This window comes from Callorhinchus milii, unplaced genomic scaffold (assembly GCF_018977255.1).
Source record: "Callorhinchus milii isolate IMCB2004 unplaced genomic scaffold, IMCB_Cmil_1.0 Scaffold7, whole genome shotgun sequence".
In the NCBI taxonomy this organism is placed as follows: domain Eukaryota; kingdom Metazoa; phylum Chordata; class Chondrichthyes; order Chimaeriformes; family Callorhinchidae; genus Callorhinchus; species Callorhinchus milii.
This window is the reverse complement of record NW_024704748.1, coordinates 8,801,051-8,822,318: the sequence shown is the minus strand read 5'-3', so window position 1 is coordinate 8,822,318 and position 21,268 is coordinate 8,801,051. Positions and strand designations below refer to the sequence as shown.

Sequence of the window (21,268 nt, the reverse complement as noted above, 5' to 3'; positions counted from 1 at the left end):
GTCTCTTGCGGTGTCCCTCAGGGCTCTGTCCTCGGTCCCCTCCTCTTCACCCTCTATATGCTCCCCCTCGGTGACATCATCCGCAGACATGGGGTTAACTTCCACATGTATGCGGATGACACCCAACTCTACCTTTCCTCCTCTACCCTCAACTCCACGACCAAAGATGTCCTGACAGCTGCCTGTCCGACATTGAGTCCTGGACGAGAGACAACTTTCTTCAGCTCAACATGCACAAAACTGAGGCCCTCCTGATTGGCTCCCGTCAACGCCTCCGCACTTCAGGCGCTGACAGCATCAGCATCCAAGGCTGCACTCTCCACCTTTCAAAGCCAGTCAGGAACCTCGGTGTTCTGTTCGACCCTGAGCTGTCCTTTCTTCCTCATATCCGCGCCACAACTGGCACCGCCTTCCATCACCTGCGAAACATCGCCAGACTACGGCACTACCTCACCCCTCACGCTGCTGGAACTCGGGTCCACGCCTTTATCACCTCAAGGCTGGACTATGGGAACTCTCTCCTCGCTGGCCTTCCCGGCACCTCCTCCACAAGCTGCAGGTCATTCAGAACTCCGCAGCTCATGTACTGTCCCGCACCAGGCTTCGCGACCACATCACTCCCACCCTCGCTCGCCTCCACTGGCTCCCCATCCCCCAGAGGATCGAATTCAAGATCCTCATCCTCCCCTACAAGACCATTCATGGCCTTGCTCCCCCCTACCTCTCTGACCTACTATCCCCCTACCTACATGCCCATACCCTCCGTTCCTCTGGCTCCGGTCTGCTCCACATCCCCCGCCCCAATCGCCCTACCATCGGTGGCCGGGCCTTCAGCCTCTCAGCCCCGAGGCTCTGGAACTCCATCCCCCAGTGCCTTCGCCGCTTCCTCCCTTTCCTCCTTCAAGGCCGGTCTCAAGACGTTTCTCTTTGACCGTGCCTTCAGCTCCCCTCTCGACTCTCTACCCCCTCCTCGCTCCCTCCCTTCCCTCCCCTCACCCTGACCATTCCCCCCCTGCTCAGGTCCTGACCCAACTGTCCAGCGCCTTGGGACGTCCTCCTGACATGAAAGGCGCTCTATAAATGGAATAGTTGTTGTTGGCCTCAACCAAGCTTCCTGCTCCAGTCATTAATTACCCTCTGAGTAAAGAAAAACTTACTGGTGTCTGTCCTGAAATTGCCCTTTACAACTCGGCATCCTCTTGTTCTACTGTCTTGGTGCATCCTAAAGTATTGTTTCAGGTTTACTTTTTCAATCCCATTTAAAATGTTATACACCTCTGTGATGCCTCCTCTGAGTCATCTTCTCTCAAGACCTAAGCGCCTTAGCTTGTCTAAACATGGTTCATAATATCCTCTATGATCATTATAGAATGTGAGCCACAACCACTGTTCTAAGGCTGGTGAGGCACTCGATCAGCACCACCTTTTTCAACCAACTCTTTCTTTCCCAGAACCCCATTCAGTAGAATTCCTCGCCTTCCTCAGTCTTCTCTTCACTCTAGAATCACAAGCTTTTAACCCCCAAGATCCTCAATACATCAACCTCTCACATTAAAAGATAATGGGTTCAAACCTTATGTTGAGACTGGAGTTGACAGTGTAGGCTGACTCGCAATGCAGTACTCTGAGCGTTCTGCATTTCAAAAGTCTTCTTTCAGGTGTGATGTTGGACCAAGGACCCCTCTGCCTGTTCACATGGACTTTAAGGATCATGGCCAACAATCCCTTGGATTATTCATTCGTGTTTAGGGGACTTTGTTGTAAAGTTTGTAATGGGATTAAAATATTTGACAGTAAAATTTGGTGGAATAGGTTAATTGGTCTGAAATGCATCCTGCTGTTTCTGTATTCCTACACTTTACAGTAATTGCCTGTCAAGCATCTCAAAGTGAAGTGCGACAGATGTGCACGTTTCAGGGGCTGACTTATTCATCAGTAGCTAAGTAATTATTTATTTAATGAACCATCCGGTGAAATATGATCTTCAAACTCATCATGCAAACACAACTATATTTGCTTCAAGGCAACTTTAATGACCCCATTGCTCTGCCAGTGCCCCACCCGTGTCCTCTGCACTGAAAGCTTGATGTCTCTCACATACCTACTAAAGTACTCTTGCCACAGACGGGCTTTAAAATTGCTCTCTGTTCTACACAATGATTCGTGGTGGGTTGTGTCACCTCCTGTAAATAGCTTGGCACTGCCTATGGGTCAGACAGTAGGTTATTTTATAATAATAATCATCCTTTAGATGTCTCATTTTATATAGCGCTTTATAATGTTGTTGATGCGTCTCAAAGAGTTTCACAGAGTATGTTGTAAAGTGAATTGACTATTTTGTGGACAAAACACGGCAGGCAGTCAATTCCCCACAGCAACGTTTCACAGTCATGGATTGAATGACCAAATTTTTTTTAAAAGGGGATTATTACCCCGCCAAAGCAATCTGCCAATCGATTAACAATCGGATTCTTACTTACTGCTTAGTAAACAGAGGCGTATGAAATCTAAGGATTATTATTAATATTCCCCTGTCTCATCATTGATGGACAAGCTTTCTGCCACGTTGCTCTCACCCTGTAGAACTCTTCCAAATCCCCCATCCTTGCCCACGCCTTGTAGGCTTTCCAAACCTGAACACAAACCCTATCTTTTTGACTACCTCCTTTCTCCAAGCTTGGGCTACCACTCAGTCTTTGTAAACTGCTTTGTGATGTTCTCCCTACATGATAGGTGCTGTATAAATGAAGATTGCTGTTACATATCTAAATTATGCATAATCTGGGTCCAGCACTGGAGGAAATGTTGTTTATCTACATTAATGCCTTCTGTGATTATATCATCTCGGAACCTTGGTGGTACTAACTGGAGCCTTGTGTTTTGCAGATCATTGCTGAAGGAGCCAACGGACCAATAACTCCTGAAGCTGACAGGATCTTCCTGGAGAGGAACATCATGGTGATTCCGGTCAGTATTCAGAGGAGGGTTAGTTGCCTCTAGCTAACAGTAGGGGTGCTGGAACTAACTATTTGATGATGCATTAAGTTTCCTATTGAGATTCTGATATTCAACATTGAAGGTAAGCGATTTGGCTTTGATAGAATATGGAATCATTCGATCTTCTGTAGCAGTCTCGGTAGTCCAATTCGTCAGGTGGAGAGTCTGCAGTAATCCAAGGAACTGTTGATGTCAAATTAGTCAGCCTGGCTCATTAGCAGAATTTGGAGGAACAGACCAGTCACTGGGAGCTAGGAGTCTTCCCACTCAGCTCCTGTTAATCTTGCAAGCCAAAGCCCTAACGGGTCCTAGCTGGACAAACCATGTTCACAGTGGTTTTAGCTGGTTAGTCTGCAGCGGTTCCCCCAGCACATACTCTGGTGTCACAACCTTGGTTTAGGCTTTTGCCAAACTGCACCTAATATACTATCCAAGAATAAGTGGTCAGGGTGCATCTTTCCATGAGAGTATGCATTCCATGCTGGACAAAAGGAAATTTCCATGCACAGGTAGAACTCTTGAGTGGTTTGACTGTTCTTAAGCATGGTGATGGGAGTCTTCATGTGTCAGGAGACCCAGCTTGCCAAAATTAAAACTTTCAGGAGTATTGACTTAAGTAAATCCAGTTCGAGAGCACATTCCCCCTATCACTTCTCCCTTTGCCCAACTTTCCCACTTCTCCCTGTGCCTGACATTCCCGTTCTCCCTGTGTTTCTCTACAGGATCTGTATTTGAACGCCGGAGGAGTCACCGTCTCCTACTTTGAATGGTTGAAAAACCTGAACCACGTCAGCTACGGCCGTCTGACCTTCAAATACGAACGGGACTCCAACTACCACCTACTCAGTAAGTAGATGTGTACTCAGTAAGTAGAGTAGGATTTCTGTGAGTAGTCTACCACATTAACGTTCGCATTTTCTTAACTCGGTAGAAAGCAGTGTAGAATCCTGATTTTGCAGACTGAGCAGCAATGATTAGCAGCACAGTAATTGGGTGGTGCATTCTCCTATGGCAGCTCAGTTTGATCCCTCATGGAGAGGGGAGTTGGAAAAGATTTTCTGCTAAGTACTGTTGGAGAACTATCATACATATCACTGGCTGACTCAGTGGTAGTACTGTCACATCTTGAGTCATAAGGTTGTAAGTTCAAGCCCCACTTAGGGACTTGAAACTTTTATTGTCTAGAGTGACTAGACTCCAGTGTAGTGCTAGTGGTGTGAGACATTGTTGGAGGTGCTGTCTTTCGGATGAGACATGAAACCGAGGACCCATCTGCCTGTTCAAGTGGATGTTAAAGATCCCTTGGTACTATTTGAAAAGAGAAGGGAGTTTCTTATTCCTGGTGTCCTGGCCAACAATCCCTCAAAATAAAAAAAAGGTCATTAACTTAATTGATGTTTGTGGAATATTGCTGTGCATAAATTAGCTACATCACCCACAAAACACACAGTCACTATACTTTACATATACACTCAATTGAAGTGCTTTGGGATGTTGCCCCGAGCGAAAGGTGCTATTCAAATTTAAACATTATTATTATACCTTATGCTGATCTGTCGCCTCTACAGCTTGGGTTGTCATGATCCAGCTAAGAACAAATCCAGTCGAGGCTCACAAGGCATGAAACACGCACCCACTCTCTCTCTTTAATAAATCACCAATCTGTTTTCATGGGGTGTTTCTCTGAGAGGTCCTGAAAATGTTGCTCCTCATTCTCATAAAACAAAAGGAATGCTGAAACAAGATCTGCAAAAGGCATGTGTGGAGGCAAGCCTTGTATTAGGCTGTTAGGGAGTGGAGTCCCGTAGGGTATTAAATAGAGCACTCGTCACCCAAGCAAGAGGACCAGGATTTGATTCCCAGGCAGGAGTGAAATTTTAGTTAAGTTTCCATACTCCACATGCCTCTATTTGCCTAGCTCAGTAATTGTTTGGATCAGTGACTGGTAGCTTGCTCAGCGAGTGGCTGACTCACTGAATCCTCCTGCAAGAATGCTCATATTTCAGGGCTGCTTTCCAACTTGCCTTCTTTTATTTAAGTCCTGATTCTCTAGCATAAAGGTGTTCCATACAACAAGCTTGGTTGAAACTGCTAATTGTTCTGCACAAATGGGTTGTCGAACGGGGGCAACAAGTAGGAACCCTTAGTCGGTTAACAGATAGTCGGTTAGTCTATCGACAGATAGATAGATAGACTAACAGATCTGTCAACTAGTCGGTTGACAGATCTGTATTTTCCAGGAGTATTAATCTTTTTTTAAAAAAAGTCTGCCTGTTCAGGTGAATATTACATATCCCATGGCACAATTTGAAAAGAGGAGGAAGCTTTTTTTCCCAGTGTCCTGGGAAACAGTCCCTCAAATAAAATTGGTCACTCCCCCACAGCTGGGTGGAACATTGTCCCGAATGGTGAGCCCAAAAATCAGTGCCACATACTATTCTGTGAAGTGCTTTGAGACGTCCCAATGACATTCTAAGGCACTGTGTCAAATGCAAGGATCATTATTATAAAATTGCAACATTATGGGATAGTGGAATGTGATGGGTGTTTTATTGCCCCTGTACCTGGGTTTGAGTGAGAGAATAGTGCCACTATTATCCCCTGAAAAGAGTTTGAGGAGGGATATCATGTAATTATTGTATCAAATGCAAAGATTATCATTACCCCTGGGATTGATGGGGACAGGGTTTTTCTGCACAGTGCTCTGAGACCCTGCCCTGTATGAAGGGCGCAACATAAATGCAAGTTGTTGTTGGTGCTATACATGGTTCCATTTTGTCTCTACAATTAAGTGGTTGCTCATTTCTTTGCAGTGTCTGTCCAAGAAAGTTTGGAGAGGAAATTTGGCAAGCATGGTGGTACAATACCAGTTGTGCCAACAGCGGAATTCCAGGCCAGGATTGCGGTGAGTCTCCCGATTGGGTTTCCTTTCCCATATCCGCAGTGGACAGATAAACCAGTCTGGACAAACTACGTGAGGTGTGTGGTGATGTGATTAAACTGGTGGAACAGGCTTGGTGGACTGAATGGCTTCTTTTCCTATGTTCAGTGAGGGCTGAAATCAGGTTTCTGGTTGAATGTCTAGCCTCTGAAATGAAACCTCTTAAAACATAGCCACGAAAGCCTAGCTCAGGCCATTTCAGTCAGCAGCTTCAATCAGGAGGGAAGTAAAGGAGAAAATTGGGGCGAGTTGGAAAATGTGATGTGAAATGCATGAGTGGGGGAATCTGCTCTCAATTTAGATTTGAATTTGTGTTTTTAACCAATTCTGCTTCATGGTCCTGGGAGGCATGGGTGTGATGGGGGGAAAAAATGTCATTATTAGGGATAATTATACTCAGGTTTAGTGTCTGTTTGATTCATTTTCCTAAGTGAAAATGAGCAAGAGATTAAAGGGCAGCACAGAATAAACATCAACAACAAAATTACATTTGTGTAGTGCCTTTCATGTAGGGAGGATGTCCCAAGGCGTTGGACAATCAGTGTTTTGGACCCAAGCTGGGGGTCGGGATCGGGGAGGGTGGCGGGCAGGGGGAAAGGAGGGTGATCGAAGGCATGGTCGAAGAGGCGAGTCTTGAAGGAGGCAAGGAGGGGGGACTGTGGGATGGAATTCCAGAGGGTGGGGGCAGAGTGGCTGAAGGCCCGCCTGCTAATGGTGGGTCGGGTGAGGCGGGGGACGTGAAGCAGGCCAGAGCCTGCTGAGCAAGGCCATGAAAGGCTTTGAAGGTGAGGACCAGTATCTTGAACTGTATCCCCTGTGTGATCGGAAGCCAGTGGATTCGGACGATGATGGGGCTTATAGGGTCACAGAGCCTGAAAGATTGTAATTCCCTTGGCGCTCCATTCAAACAAGATCTAGAAGCTGTATGTTTGCTTTGGAAGGAAAGAAATTATGAAATAAGACTTTGCTGAGCAAAGTTAGCAGATATAAATGTTGAAGCGTGTCACTTTATTTGTACTAGACAGGACCAGGAATGGTTAGATTTCTGTGTAGTGCTCAGTTTTGTTTATCATGCACTGCGCTCCTCTCGACCACTGAAGTCACGTGGAGTCCTGTAGCTCAGTGGTTAGAGCACTCGCTTTGCAAGTGAGAGACCTGAGTTCAATTCCAGGCAGGGCGAAACCTTGGGCAAGTTTCCTTACTCCACACGCCTAATAATAATCCCTCCAAAAAACCAAAAACAATAATTAAATTGGTCATTTTCAATCTACGACTGTTTGTGGGACATTGCTGTGCGCAATTGGCTGCCGCGTTCGCCCACAAATATACAGTCAATTCACTTTACAGTGTGTTCTGTGAAGCGCTTTGGGACGTCCTCCCGACGTGAAAAGCGCTATATCAAATGCAAGGATTATTATTATTGATTATTATTATTAATTGTTCACGATAAAGAACTTTCCCTTTCCGGGTTTGAGAGGAGCACAGCAGAGTCTTTGTGTGATCTACATGAGCCTTTGATCCTGCTTCTGAGCTGTTTTAATTCCCTCGAATAAAGGATGCTGTGAATTTCAGTTCACCAGGCTTCTGGCCTCCTTAGAAATCTGTCAGACATCTGCTCTCCTACGTGTGGAGGATGTCTGACCAATTCTGCAACATCCTGCATTTACTGTATCTGGCATCTTTCAAATAGAATGGGAGTCTTGTAACGTAGCAGTTAACTCACTCGTCTCGCCAGTGAGAGGACCAGGGTTTGATTCCCGGGCAGAGCGAAACCTTAGACACACCTCTGTTTACCCAGAAGCAAGTAGGAACCCAGTTATCAGTCGATTGGGGGATTGCTTTTCGGGTGTTATAATCCTTTTTTTAAAAAAAATGTGATCATTCAATCCATGACTGTTTGTGGGACACTGCTGTACACAATTGGCTGCCACGTTTCGCCCACAAAGTATACAGTCAATCCACTACAATATATTCTGTGAAGCACTTTTGGGACTCTCAGTGCTTTGATGTAGCACCAATTTAAATCAAATGCAAGGATTATTATTATTAAATTTCAAAACACTTCACAAAGGCAATGAGAATCACTGAGCAAGAAAGGGAGTGTGAGTTGCTATCGAACACATGCTGGGTTCCGTTCTGAGATGGTGCAATGTAAATTGCTTGACAGATCTACTCCTATATAAAATAACTTTGAGAGCAGAGGGAGATTCATTTGCTGCCAACCTGTGAGCCTGACATTAAGGTACCAGAGACTCGCATTTAAACTAGGAGTCCGTTCAATTAAACCAGACATCAGTTCATAATCTGACTTTGTCTCAGGGTGTTTGCCCATGTCTACAAGCAGTATTCTCATTTCCTGTGTTGATCTCTTTATAATATCCATGCGGGGACCACATTGCAGTGACTCATTCTCATTATAAAACCAGGTGGAAGTGAACAGCAGGTGTTGTCTGCTGTTGAGGATGGCTTTTAAGTTGAGGCCTGTCATTGGCTACTTTCCATCAGCTCTCTGTAAGCTGGTTTGTGAAACTACGACCATTTTAAACCCACCTACTGACTGATCAAGCTCTGCTGCTAAATGTAGAGATCTTGGGATCAAATCATGGTAACTTTCAATATGTCTTAATTCTATACTAGCTTGCTCTATGTCCCCCGCCCCACAGTTGGTGTACAGGCTTTCAGCTTTTCTGTCCCCACCCTCTGGAACTCCATCCCTGAATCCCTCCCTCTGCCTCACCCCCTCCTTTGCGTCCTTCAAGGCCCATCTCAAGACCTTCCTCTTTGACCGTGCCTTCAGCCACACTCCTACTCCACCTACCCTTCAACCCATTTAATTTCAACACCCAGTTCGGGTGCAAACCCTTAAATGCCCTGCACCTTGGGACATACTACCAACTTGAAAAGCTCCACACTAATTTGTTGTTGTTTCCTGGCTAGTGTGCAGTCTCGCCTTGAATTACCTTATACACCAGTTTCTTGTGAAACCTGAGAGAAGAGCCACAGGTGCTTGGAATGGAGAGTGTTTGTTTAGGTTGGAATAATCGCTTTAACTGATTAACTGACCCAATAAAGGGGAAAAGGCAAAAAGAGGCGCCATCCCTGAACAACAGGATTTGTGTGTGAAGTGCTGGTTTTACTAAATCATTCGCTCTCTCTCTCGCTCACAGGGTGCCTCCGAGAAGGATATTGTGCACTCTGGACTTGCATACACCATGGAGCGCTCAGCCAGGGTAAGGACTGGGGTTGAAGAGTTGCAGATTCACCTCCGGCTGTGGAGTTCAAGTTGCCTTTATATTGATTCCCATCCCTTGCTGTGTAACCGAGCACTGATTTAGTTATTCTTCAGATTTCATAGAGGACCTTCACTGATATGTGAAGTTTCTCCTTTTTTTGCCTATCACGAGCACAAATACAATGGTCTGGTCTGCTGGCTGTTTGGCATTTAAAAATCCCACATCTAATATTGGAGTCCTGTAGCTCAGTGGTTAGAACACTCGCCTTGCAAGCGAGAGACCTGGGTTCAATTCCTGGCAGGGTGAAATATTGGGTACGTTTCTTTAGTCCACACACCTCTGTTTACCTAGCACTAAGTAGGAACCTGCTTGTTAGTTGATTGGCTTATCAATTTTCCAGGGGTAATAATTCCTTTTTTAAAAAAAATAAATTGGTCACTTCAATCCACGACTGTTTGTGGGACACTGTTGTGTGCAATTGGCTGCTGTGTTTCGCCCACAAAACATGCAATCAATTAACTTTAGAGTAAATTCTGTGAAGCACTTTGAGCCATCTCGAAGACATGATAAGGCACTATATCAAATGCAAGAATTCCTATTATTGAAAGATCCCATCAGGACACGTACATGTAGAAAACAAATTCCTCTTGGGTGGAATAGTGGAAAGAATGTGCATTTTTATCGTGCCTTATCATGTTGATAACATCTCAAAGCACTGGTTTTGGTAGACAGATATTACGGCAAGGTCCCTGAACAGCCAAAAGGTGGTCACGTCACCAGGAGAATCTACCTTCTCTTTTTCAAGCATACCGTGAGACCTTTAACTCTCACCCAGACAAGGCCTCGGTTTAATGTCTCATTTGAAAGATTTTTTCCTCTTAGCATTTCCTTTAACACTGCATTAGAGTGTCAGCCTAAACTGGTCACTCAATCCACAACTGTTTGTGGGACACTGCTTTGTTTTGCCCACAAAATACACTGTCAATTCACTTTACAGTATACTCTGTAAAGCCCTTTGAGACATCTCAACGATGTGATAAGGCGCTATATCAAATTATAGGTTTATTATTATACTTTCAAGCTGCAGCACAGAGCAGTGGGGGAATGAAATCTTCCATTCCTGATTCAGGGAGTGGTAATAAATTGAGAACTAACATTCCGTCCTAGATTATCCAATTGAATTCATGTAACAAGATCCAGTCCCCTTTCAAGCTTCAGTTGCAAACACAGAGAAGTACACTGAGGAATTGAATAAGCGAGTCCCTTCAGAGATCATTGGACAGTAAGGGATAAATTTGTGTCTTTCCCCCATTTCAATATTGGAGAGACCTATTCTGCCACACGCAGCTGCTAAGTATTTAGCCCTTGGCAATGTTACGTTTGCAGTTTGGTATCTTGTTTACCGACAAAGGCCTTGCCTTGTCCTGATTAATTCAGATATAATCATTCCCACAAGACCTACTATTTTGGTTTGTTCTGTAAACACTTTCCCATGGTTCAATTTTCAGTAAACTATCTGCATCTTCCTTTCCTTCCCTCTTTTTCCCTCCCTCCCCCCCATCATTGCCTTTGATGCAATTCTGACTAATCACAACATTGGGAAGGTTGGCAATGCTGGGAACTGCAGTGTTTTTCCAGTCAGCTACAGCAAATACCCACCCTAGTGAGATTCAGGACAGCTATAGTAATCTTAAAAGCCCCACCCCCAAGAAAATAAAGTTTCCTCATGCCAGTGAGACATTGAGTCAACCTCAAAGTCTAATCGCAAAGACTTTCAAAAGGGAATTGGATATAAACTTGAAAAGAAAAAAATTGCAAGTCTATGGGGAAAGAGCGGGGGAGTGTGACTAATTAGATACCTCTTTTAAAGAGCCAACACAGGCGCGATGGGCCGAATGGCCTTCTTCTATGTTGTATGAGTCTATGACTTTTATGCTAAATCCGTACAATGGATATTCTGTTATGGAAAAGCTCATTAATAATGATCTGTATGCTAGACCAGCAAACTTTAGACCCAGTGTTTCCTACAGCATTATGTGCCCCTTCTCCAAGTGAGATTCCCAACCTGTCCATGAGTGACATTCATTCGCGTGACCTAAGATGAGACAGTCTGCTGACATGCTTGGTATGGAAATTTTTTAGGCTACCCACTTTCCTATGCACACAATATTTGCAAGTATAAGTTAAAATACAATTGTTTCCTCTTCCAAGGTCATTGAACCCATTGGAGCGAAGGCTTGTCTTATGAGACTATTATATCATCAGTTGTGTCGACGCTAAAAGTATTTTTGCTTTCGACTTGCAAATAGAAAACATTTCTAAATGGTTTTTTTGCAAAGCATATGAAAATATGTGAACTGCTTTCAGTACCTCCCAATTACTCATCTGAAGTTGGGAACTTGCCTTGGGTGTGGTTTTGTGTTGCATGACTCTTGTGTTGGATATTATTAATTTTATTTCTAGTGAGTAATTTTTGTGTATTTAGTTGTAATCTTATTTTCTCTTTCAGCAAATCATGCGCACGGGCATGAAATACAACCTGGGTCTGGATTTGAGAACCTCAGCTTACGTCAACGCCATTGAGAAAGTCTTCAAAGTGTATAATGAGGCTGGCCTGACCTTTACATAGAGTTTGTTTCATAATGTTTGTTTCAAATCGCCCTTCCCCCTCTCACTGGCCTCAAACATATCACACGTTTACATATAATACTAGAGATTTTTAATGTTTTTTTTACCTTTTAAACCATCAAAACACTAGTTCTCCAATAGAAGCTGTCGGAACTAGTCAATAGCTTGAATAATCATCTAATTAACACTGTCTAAGTGTCGATATTAAGGCTTACAGAAAACCTTTGCAACCTCGAACTGCTGCTTACAATTACCTCCCCCCGGCTCGGCATTGTACCCCGCCACTGTCAGGCGCTCTGGGACGCTACCCTGCGTGAGAGGCGCTATATAAATGCAAGATGTTGTTATTGTTGCTTAGAACCACGTTTTATGGAACCAATGAATGGAGCCTCATCTGTGGCACATTCTGTTCTGGATCTGATAGCCAGTCCTGTTCTACACAAACCCGCAGATGAGAACCAGTTTGAGATTGGGGCCTGGACTATTTGCCACTAAATTTAATTGTACCACGCCTCAATGGGATGGGTTTCTTCAAGGGATTGTCAATGTTTCTTTTACTGTTTCATATGTGTGCTAGTCAGCCCTCATAATTCTCGGTAGTGTGCTTCTTTAGAAGCCTACTGTCTTCAGGAAGTTTTTGCACTGTTTACAGGCAGTCGTTGCTGAGCAACACACTGCAGTGGATTGATGAATACAGCAATGGTCTTTTCTATTCAGCAGTATGTGAGTGTATGGACTGCCAGAGCACAGCTGTATTAAGCCATGGTTATCTGGGATTTGGAATCCCCTTCCCATAACTGAGACCTAGAGTGGATAAAGTGGGGAAAAAGAGGTAATCAATGCACAGATAGGATCTTCCCCACCAAGGGGAGATTTCATTACTTCTTTCCCAACCTCCCCCTAAAAAAAACCCAATGTGGTAATTTCTACACTGTACTACACAATAGCTGGCTTAAAGAGAAGGCATGTGCATTAATGCACATGTTCACATTGAAGAAAAGGAATGCTTTTATTTTATTGAGAGCACTCGGGTTTGTGAACAAAGCATATGACTATAGTTTGTGAGTCAGCAAAGATGAGCTAATGCTGTGGAGTGCATGCATGTCTCTGTTGCTTCTTTGTGACTGGAGGTTGGAGTGGGGGAGGAGAGAGAAGGATTGAAGTGTCCGGGATTCTGCAAGCCTTTTTGGAAACCTACAGCTGTCAAAAGTCTGCAGTTAGTCAGTCTCCTTCAGTCTTCAAACTTGCCTCAAACACTTGTCTGAATAACACATATAGGATATAAAAATATTGGTGTTCCTTTATGAGCAGTAGCTCGTTGTTTGCCTATAGACTTTTTCTTTTGACCTTTCTTCCCTCCTCGGCCCACCCAATATATATGTAAAGTAAAGCCATAAAGACTTGGCACCCATTGGCTACCCGTAAAGTGGGGTTGTCCAAGTAAGAGCAATTTATACTGCAATGAAGATTATTTTGTTTTGCAGACTGAACAGGCAAATGATTTGGCAAGGCCATTTTGTAATCTTGCCTGTTTAGATTTACAACGATGCACTTTCAACCATAGCAACTGGATTCCTTTGAACCGCCTAGATCTAATTGTTAGGGTTGGGTCGCTTGTAACAACCCCCAGGGTATTATCAATGGCGCCAAAATCGTTGTAAAAGATTTTGGAGTACGTTTTGTCACCTCTTTTGTGTACCTCGGTTTAGGTCGGGAACGAAACAAAGGGACGCTGTGAGAATGTTTTGCGTATTTCTGTCAGATTAAGCATGTCAGAATTGTCAAGTTTTTGGCCTTTGCCCATGTGGGTGGAATGAAGTAACCAATGTAATTTATATGCCTGGGATGAATCTTTTTAAAACCACAGTCTTGTGTTCTTTTCTACATTCTTTGTAATTGCATGAAGGTGAATTGACCGATTATTAAAAGTTTTGAATTTAAAAAAAACAAAAACCTTTCTTATGCTGATGTATTGTGACCGTTTTGTTTCACTCTGTCCTTGCAGCATTTTTTACATCACACTAATGTGCAGAGGTGCTTCCCGTGACTTTTCTGCGGTGTGTATCCTACAAAAAGTATCTAGTGTATATCCTACAGAAAGTTTCTAGTGTGTCTTCAGAAGGTATGTAGCGTGTATCTTACCTTGTAGCTTGCAGAAGGTATGTAGAACAACTTACATTTATATAAGTTACATTCAAATTTCAATTCCTGGGTGAGGTGAAACCTTTGCAAGTTTCATTACTCCACGCCTGTTTACCTAGCAGTAAGTAGGGACCCAGTTGTTAGTCGAATGGCGGATTGCTTTCTGGGGTAATATTTTCTTCCAAAAATAAATGTTAAAGTAATAATTTGATCACTCACTCCGTGACTGTTTGTGGGACACTGCTGTGCGCAAGAAGCTGCCGGGTTTTGCCCATAAAATTATACAGTCAATTCACTTTGAGATGTCTCAATGTTGTGATAAGGCCCTATATGAATGCAAGAATTATTATTTCTAATTTTAAGATTGCCCCTTTGTTTTGGATCTCTCTACAAGAGGACAAAGTCATCACTAATTTAGCTTGTGAATTAATTTAAAGAGTATACATACCCAAGTTAACCATCCCGACTGATAATCCAGCTCCATCACAATGTTGGGTTCATTTTCCCTTCCTGCACACTAATTTTTTCACAGTATGACAGAGCCTTTAATTGTAGTTAACACTTTCATCCCAGGGATTAAGAAAATGAATCTTTGCTGGCTGGATGGCCTCCCAAGTCTAGTATATATAACCACTATGCTAAGGTGGTTAGAGGGCTCGATTCACAAGTGAGAGGACCTGGGTTTGATTCCTGGGCAGGGCGACACCTTAGGCAAGCTTCCTTACTCCACAAGCCTTTGTTTACCTAGAAGTAAGTAGAAACCCTGTTGTTACTCAATTGTCGATTGTTGCATTGCCTTCCGAAGGTAATCCCTTTATGTTAAAAAAATGAGGTCATTCAATCCATCACTGTGGGACATTGCTATGCGCAATTGGCTGCTGTGTTTTGTCCACAAAATGCACAGTCAATTCACTTTACAGTATATTTTGTGAAGCACTTTGAGCCTGAGCTTCACAGAAAATTAATGTCAACAACAACTTGCATTTATAAAAATGCCCTTCACTCGGGGCAGCATCTCTGTGTCACTTAACTGGTGGAACCTGATGCTGAGCTGGGAGGAAGGGGGTGATGACAGTAAGCACGATCGAAGAGGAAGGTGATCTTGAAACGTGATCTAAAAGAGGGGAAGGAGTGCACAAGGCGGAGGGAGTGGGAGAGAGAGTGCCAAAGCTTAGGGGAGTAGTGGCTGGAAGCACGGCCACCAATGGTGGAGCAGAGGGGACAAGCAGGAGGCTGGAGCCACCCGAGCAGAGGCAGCAGATGGTGGAGTAGGCAGGTAAGACAGGTAGGGAGTGAAGGGGTTTGTAGATGAGTGAGAGAAGTCAGGTGTAGTGACTGCAACTCTAGGCTAACATGGCAACCATATTCTCCCAACAAAGTCCCACAAACACGCAGTTAATTTGGAGGGTTGTGGTAGGCTGTGGTGGTAGGAACGTAGAGGACAGGTTGGAATTGGGATCTTCCTCTTACAGCCACAACAAATTGCACTTACACAGCGCCTTTACATCGGGAGGACATCTCAAGGCGCTGGACAGTCAAGGATTTGTACCCAGAGGTTGGGATCAGGATTTTGATGAGAATTTCTCTTATATTGCAGAGGTGACTCCTCTGGTCACCTCCTCCCTCCCCCGGCTCAGCATCAGAGTCCCCCACTGTTAAGTGCTCTGAGACACTGCCACGCGTGAAGCCCGCTATTTAAATGCAAGTTGTTGTAGCAACCAAACCAACTAGGATTCAATGCTCAGATCCTTAAGATCTTATCAGAAATGCATCTCCCAAACCAAGACACCAAACTCTAATGATTCATGAAGCCCTTCAGGTAATATTTGAGGCTGGTTTCAAAGGAAGGACTGGATGTGACTATCATAATCAGCTCTCTCCGCAGAAGGACCTCAACCTGTGTCTCCTCTGGATATACAGCCTCAGCACATCATCCCTCCTTGGAATATAGGCAAGTTCCAGATGTTACACATCACAATTTGCCTCAGTTGGTTGAACTATAACTTCTGGGTCAAAAGGTTGCATGTTCAATGTTGGAATTTAAAAGTCATAATCTAGGCTGACACTCCAGTGCAGTACTAAGGAGTGCAGCACTATCGGAGGTGCCGTCTTCCGAAGTGTCAAACTGAGCTCCATCTGCCTGTTTTTCAAATAGAATATTTTCTCAAACACTACAGCTGAAACTCTTGTTCATGCTTTAGTCACATTGAGCCTAGATTTCTCACTTCTCTCTTCGCCAAAGTCTACAAGTTCCAACTCGTCAAAAACTATGCAGCTCATATCATTTCCCTCATGATTCCACACGTCCATTAATCGCTTTCTTCATCTGCTCTATTGTTTCTTTTTCGTGTGTGTACATGTCTCTATCACCCATGAAAGTTAATTACGTGTATTTAAAATCATGAAAAGAAGAAAGATGCAGATCTAAAAGATCTGGACTGTGCAGGCAGAGCTCGTAGAGTCCAGAGCGCTTGACAATAGTGGAGCACGATGCCGAGCCAGGGGGAGGGGGAGGTGACCGTAGGTACGGTCGAAGAGGAAGGTCTTCAGGTGTGATCTGAAGATGGGGAAGGAAGGGACAAGGCAGAGGGATAAAAGAACCAGAGTGTTCCAGAGTTTCAAGGTGTAATGGCTGAAATTGTGGCCACCGATAATGGAACGGAGGGCATGAGGGACATGCAGGAGGTCGGAACCAGTCGAGCGGAGGCAGCGGGTAATGGGTTGGGGAGTAAGTAGGTCCGAGAGGTAGGGAGGTGCCAGGGCATGAAGGGATTTGAACACGAGTGAGGATCTTGAAACCTTTTGCCATTTTCCCACCTTTTCTCCATATTTCCTTTAATATCCTTTCTCCCCAAGTATCTATTTCCTTCTTTAATAATCCCAAACAATTGTGCATCTTGGATCGACTGAATAGCTTTTTTTCAGCCCCTGCTTCTTTTATGTTCTCTACTACAATTATCCAGTTTATTTTGTGCCTCCCTGCCCTCGGGGCTCAATCATCTGCTTTCTCTGAGCAAACAGAAATCTATCTCACACACCCACATGTGCGTGCTATGTCAGACTGAGCCTGACTGGGCGGACCTATCCGATAGAATAAAAGCCCTGTGCTCATTTACCCAAACAAACAAGTTTGCACTAGTGTCTCAGCCTCATCTCCTGCAACTATCTCATCTCATCTCACGGACGTGTCCCATCTCTTGCTTGAAGAAATGTCTTTCAGTCAGAAATGTTCCATCCCAGACGTGCAGTCCGCAGTCAATGAAGGAGGTACTGTAGCTGTACATACATATTCTATACCTGTCTGAAGTGGTGTGTGAGTTGGTCAAATGTTACAGTGAATCACCCAAGACCCAGGGTATATCAAATTTTTTTGATGGGCAGTGTGGGATATATCATAGAATGTTATATTGTGCGCTGTTATTTTGAGTGTTATTTTGAGGGATGTAGGCTATAGTAAAAAGTAAGGGGTGTGGAGTGAGTTACTGCTAGGTAAACAGAGGTATGTGAAGTAAGGAAACTTACCTAATTTGCCTAAAACTCACTAAGTAGGAACGTGGTTGTTAGTTGATTGGCGGATGGCTTTTAATAATAATCCCTCAAAAAAAAATATTTTGGTCATTGACTGTTTGTGGGACATTGCTGTGCACAATTGACTGCCGCATTTCACCCACAAACATGCACAGGCTTCTTTAAAATGTCGCAATGATGTGCTAAGGCGCTGTATCAAATGCTAGCATTATTATTATTATTATTAAGGGGCGTGGAGTGAATTAGTGAGTTTTATAATGAAGGATGAGTAATGTACAGTATATGAGAAAGTGTATAGCAGATATATATAGCACCCTCACGTAGGGTAGCATCTCAAAGCATTTGAAAGTGGCAGAGCACAATGCCGAGCCAGAGGGAGGGGAGAGGTCACTAGGCACGATTGAAGAGGAAAGTCTTCAGGCGTGACCTGAAGATGGGAAAGGAGGGGTCAAGGTGGAAGAATTGAGGGAGAAAATTTGAGAGATTGGGGGTGTAGTGCCTGAAAGCCCGACCACCGATGGTGGAGCGGAGGGCACGAGGGGCAAATAGGAGGCCCGTTTGAGGCAAGCAGCAGGGAAGTGAGGATTTCCGAAAGGTAGGGAGGTGCCAGGGCACTGAAAACGAGTGTGAGAATCTTGAAGTCAATCCGTTTGATGATAGGCAATGGAGCCTGGTGAGAACTGCTGTGATGGGGGTACGGAGTTTAGTGCCGGTGAGTATGCGAATGGCGGAGTTCTGGATTAACTAGATTTTGTGTTACTGTGAAGAGTGTTGGGTATATCGAAGTGTTGAAGTGAGGGTGTGGAATATGTTAAGAGAGTTACAGCTCAATTTGGGATTACAATCTGTCGTACCTAGTCACCTCGCCCTTCCCTCCGGCTCAGCATTGTGCTCCGCAACTGTGAAGCCTGTGAAAGTGCATTATACAAGATTGAATAACATCAGCTCAGAAGATTGATGAATGTTATTCAGCCATATAACAGGCACGCCCAGTCTTTCCCTTGAGTCAGTGCCTTCAGAGTCGCCTTTAGAGTTCAATCTCTCTACCCTTCCTTGCCCGTTTTCAGATCATGTCTGAAGACCTTCCTCATTGAACATGCCTACGGTCACACCCCCTCTTTCCCCGGCTCGGCATCAGGCGCCACTGCTTTTAAGCGCTCGGATGTGAAGGGCACTATATAAGTCCTATAATGTATTGGTTAGAGCACTCGCCTCGCAAGTGAGAGGACCCGGGTACAATTCCTGGACCGGACAAAACCTTAGGCAAGTTTCCTTACTCCATCGCGCCTCTGTTTACCTAGCAGTAAGTAGCACCCTGGTTGTTAGTCAATTGGCGGATTGCTTTCCAGGAGTAATATTCCCATTAAAAAAAAACACAATTTGATCACTCAATCTATGACTTTGTGGGACACTGCTGTGTGCAATTGGCTGCTGCATTTCTCCCACAAAATATACAGTCAATTCACTTTACAATATATTATCTGAAGTGCTTTGAGACATCTTGACATGGTAAGAAACTATATAAAATGCAAAGATTATTATATAAATGCAAGTTGTTGAGTTGAGAGGAGAAAAGAAAATAATAAAAGCAACTTGCGTTTGTATAGCGTTTTTCACATAGAATTATGTCTCAGTTCTTTATAGTGGTGGAGATTGACCCCCTGAGTAGGGAGGAGAGGGGAAGTGCGAGGTGACCATAGGCATAATCAAAGAGGTGGATTTTTAGATGGAACTTGAAGACAGATAGACAAGGGACGAAGTGGAGAGATCTGTTCCAGAGGGGCGTATAATTGGATTGCATTTATATAGCTTCTTACCTGTACAGTAAGCACTTTACAAAATAGAATTGAATAGTAATGAAATTGAATGTTATATAGACAAATGTGGCAACCAATCCTCACCACTGAGGTGCTACAAGGAACAATGAGATGAGCAGCTAATTCATTAGAATTTGGGGGTAAACTTGGATAAGGAGAGGAAAGACAGATCCCTATCACACAACGGATCGATTCCTCTCATTCATCTACAAATGCCTTTGAGACCTGGCACCTCCTTATCTTTCTGATCTCCTTTCTCCCCACTCCACTATCCGCTGCCCCGCTCAACTGGCTCCAGCATCCTGCTTGACCCTAGTCCCCTCCGCTCCACCATCCCCGCTGTGCTTTCAGCCGCTACACCTCAAAGGTTAGAAACTTTCTCCCCCAATCCCTCCGCCTCGCCCCATCCTTCCCCTCTTTTAGATCATGACTGAAGATCTTCCTCTTTGACCGTGCTTACGGTCATCTCCCTCCCCCCAGCTCGGAGTCAGCCTCCGCCACTGTCTAGCGCTCCGTTGCCCCGGGTGAAGGACACTGTATAAATGCAAGTTGCTGTTGATAGGAAGGCGAACACAGTGAGCAAATGCTTAAAAGTTAAGTTTTAAGAGAAATGGCAGGTAAGGAGTGTGTCTACCCGCAAAATGCTGAGAATATGATCATGGTAAATGTGAGAATCCTCAATCATGTTAAAACCATTGAATGTGTACAGTGGGGACCTGGAGTGTTTCGATTTGTTCTCGCACATCCTCACCCCTTGCTCTCCTTTCTCTTATCTCCAGCAAAACAGGCGGAGGGTGCTACTACTGAGTTTGCACAGAAAGCCCAGGATACCGTGAATGCAGGTACAATCTCTTCCTTTGCCTCAATCTGCTTATTAGTCCTCCGTTTATCTGCAACACTGTGTCCAAGGTACAGAGTGCTCTCCCCTTGCTGCCAAGATGACGTGAAATCGAGAACCTGGCTGCCTAGGTGTTAAAAGTCCCATGGTACCGTTTGAAAAATGACAGGAGTTTCTCCCAGTCTCCTGGCCAGCAGTCTCCCAGATAAAATTGGTTACTCACTTCATTTCCTCACCTGCCATTGATCATTTCTCTACAGTGCAGTGCTGGGAAGGTATTACATTGTTGGAGGTGCCATCCTTCGCACATTAAACCGAGGTCTATTCAAAAAGAGATAAGAGTTTCTGTCTCCTGGTGTCTTGGCCAACAACCCCTCAAATAAAATTGGTCACTCACTCCACGGCTGTTTGTGGGATATTGCTGTGCACAACCGGCTGCCACGTTTCGCCCACAAAATAGTCAATCCACTTTCAGTATATTTATATCCTGTGAAGTGCTTATAAAGCACATCTCAACAATGTGATAATGCACTGTATTAAATGTGAGGATTATTATTATTGCCATGTGCAGAGCACTACCTCCTCTCTCTGTTGCATACAGCTGAGAGCAATGCCTGAAGCAATGGTCAGGCATTGCTTCAGGCTTTTAATTGGGTTTCTCCTGGAGGACTTGGATCAGAACTGACAGTCTCTCTCTTCCATTCTTTCAGTTGTGGACAAAGGCGTCTCGTTGGCGGAGCAGAAAGGAAAGCAAGTAGCTCAAGATGTTGGCTCAAAACTATCCAGTGCCAAGTTACCCTTTTAGCAATGCTCAACAGCATCAAGTGATTGACAACCTTTGCTATGTTTTACTGTCTCTTTAATTTACAAAGGAATTGCTGTAATCAATAATTCATAACCAATTAATCAATAAAACGACCCCTCCCCCCACCCACAAGTGTTGCTGTTTAATTACTTTTTTTTAAGAAAGATATTTACTTTAAACATTTTCAAATATTTTGGGGGAGTTCTGTGGCAAGACTGCTTTTGGTTTAATTTTTAATCTATATTAATTACCACATCTCACATACTTCCCTCTGAACTTTCTCTACTGAGCAGGTGAAGCCCCTGCTGTAAGGTGCTGAACAGAATCTTAGTTCTCTGC

At 44.1% G+C, this 21,268-nt stretch overlaps 1 protein-coding gene and 1 long non-coding RNA gene across 3 annotated transcripts in view; both read left to right on the top strand.

Moving 5' to 3' along the window:
* The window catches only part of LOC103182301 (glutamate dehydrogenase, mitochondrial), a 35,918-nt gene extending 22,172 nt beyond the window's left edge, over nucleotides 1–13,746 (top strand). Inside the window, exons 9-13 of the mRNA XM_007899268.2 lie at nucleotides 2,887–2,967; nucleotides 3,720–3,843; nucleotides 5,811–5,902; nucleotides 9,106–9,168; nucleotides 11,681–13,746. Of these exons, the coding sequence (XP_007897459.2) occupies nucleotides 2,887–2,967; nucleotides 3,720–3,843; nucleotides 5,811–5,902; nucleotides 9,106–9,168; nucleotides 11,681–11,800 (480 nt within the window). The 3' untranslated portion in view covers nucleotides 11,801–13,746. The remainder of the gene's footprint in view (nucleotides 1–2,886; nucleotides 2,968–3,719; nucleotides 3,844–5,810; nucleotides 5,903–9,105; nucleotides 9,169–11,680) is intronic.
* A 3,307-nt stretch (nucleotides 13,747–17,053) lies between these two features.
* On the top strand, nucleotides 17,054–21,054 carry LOC103182318. 2 transcript variants are annotated; one of them, XR_488305.2, is made up of 3 exons: nucleotides 17,054–17,208; nucleotides 20,066–20,128; nucleotides 20,835–21,054. It is a non-coding gene; the product is annotated as an uncharacterized LOC103182318 (long non-coding RNA). The 2 variants fall into 2 exon arrangements; XR_488306.1 differs by lacking the exon at nucleotides 17,054–17,208 and adding an exon at nucleotides 18,151–18,181.
* Nucleotides 21,055–21,268: the final 214 nt, after the last annotated feature.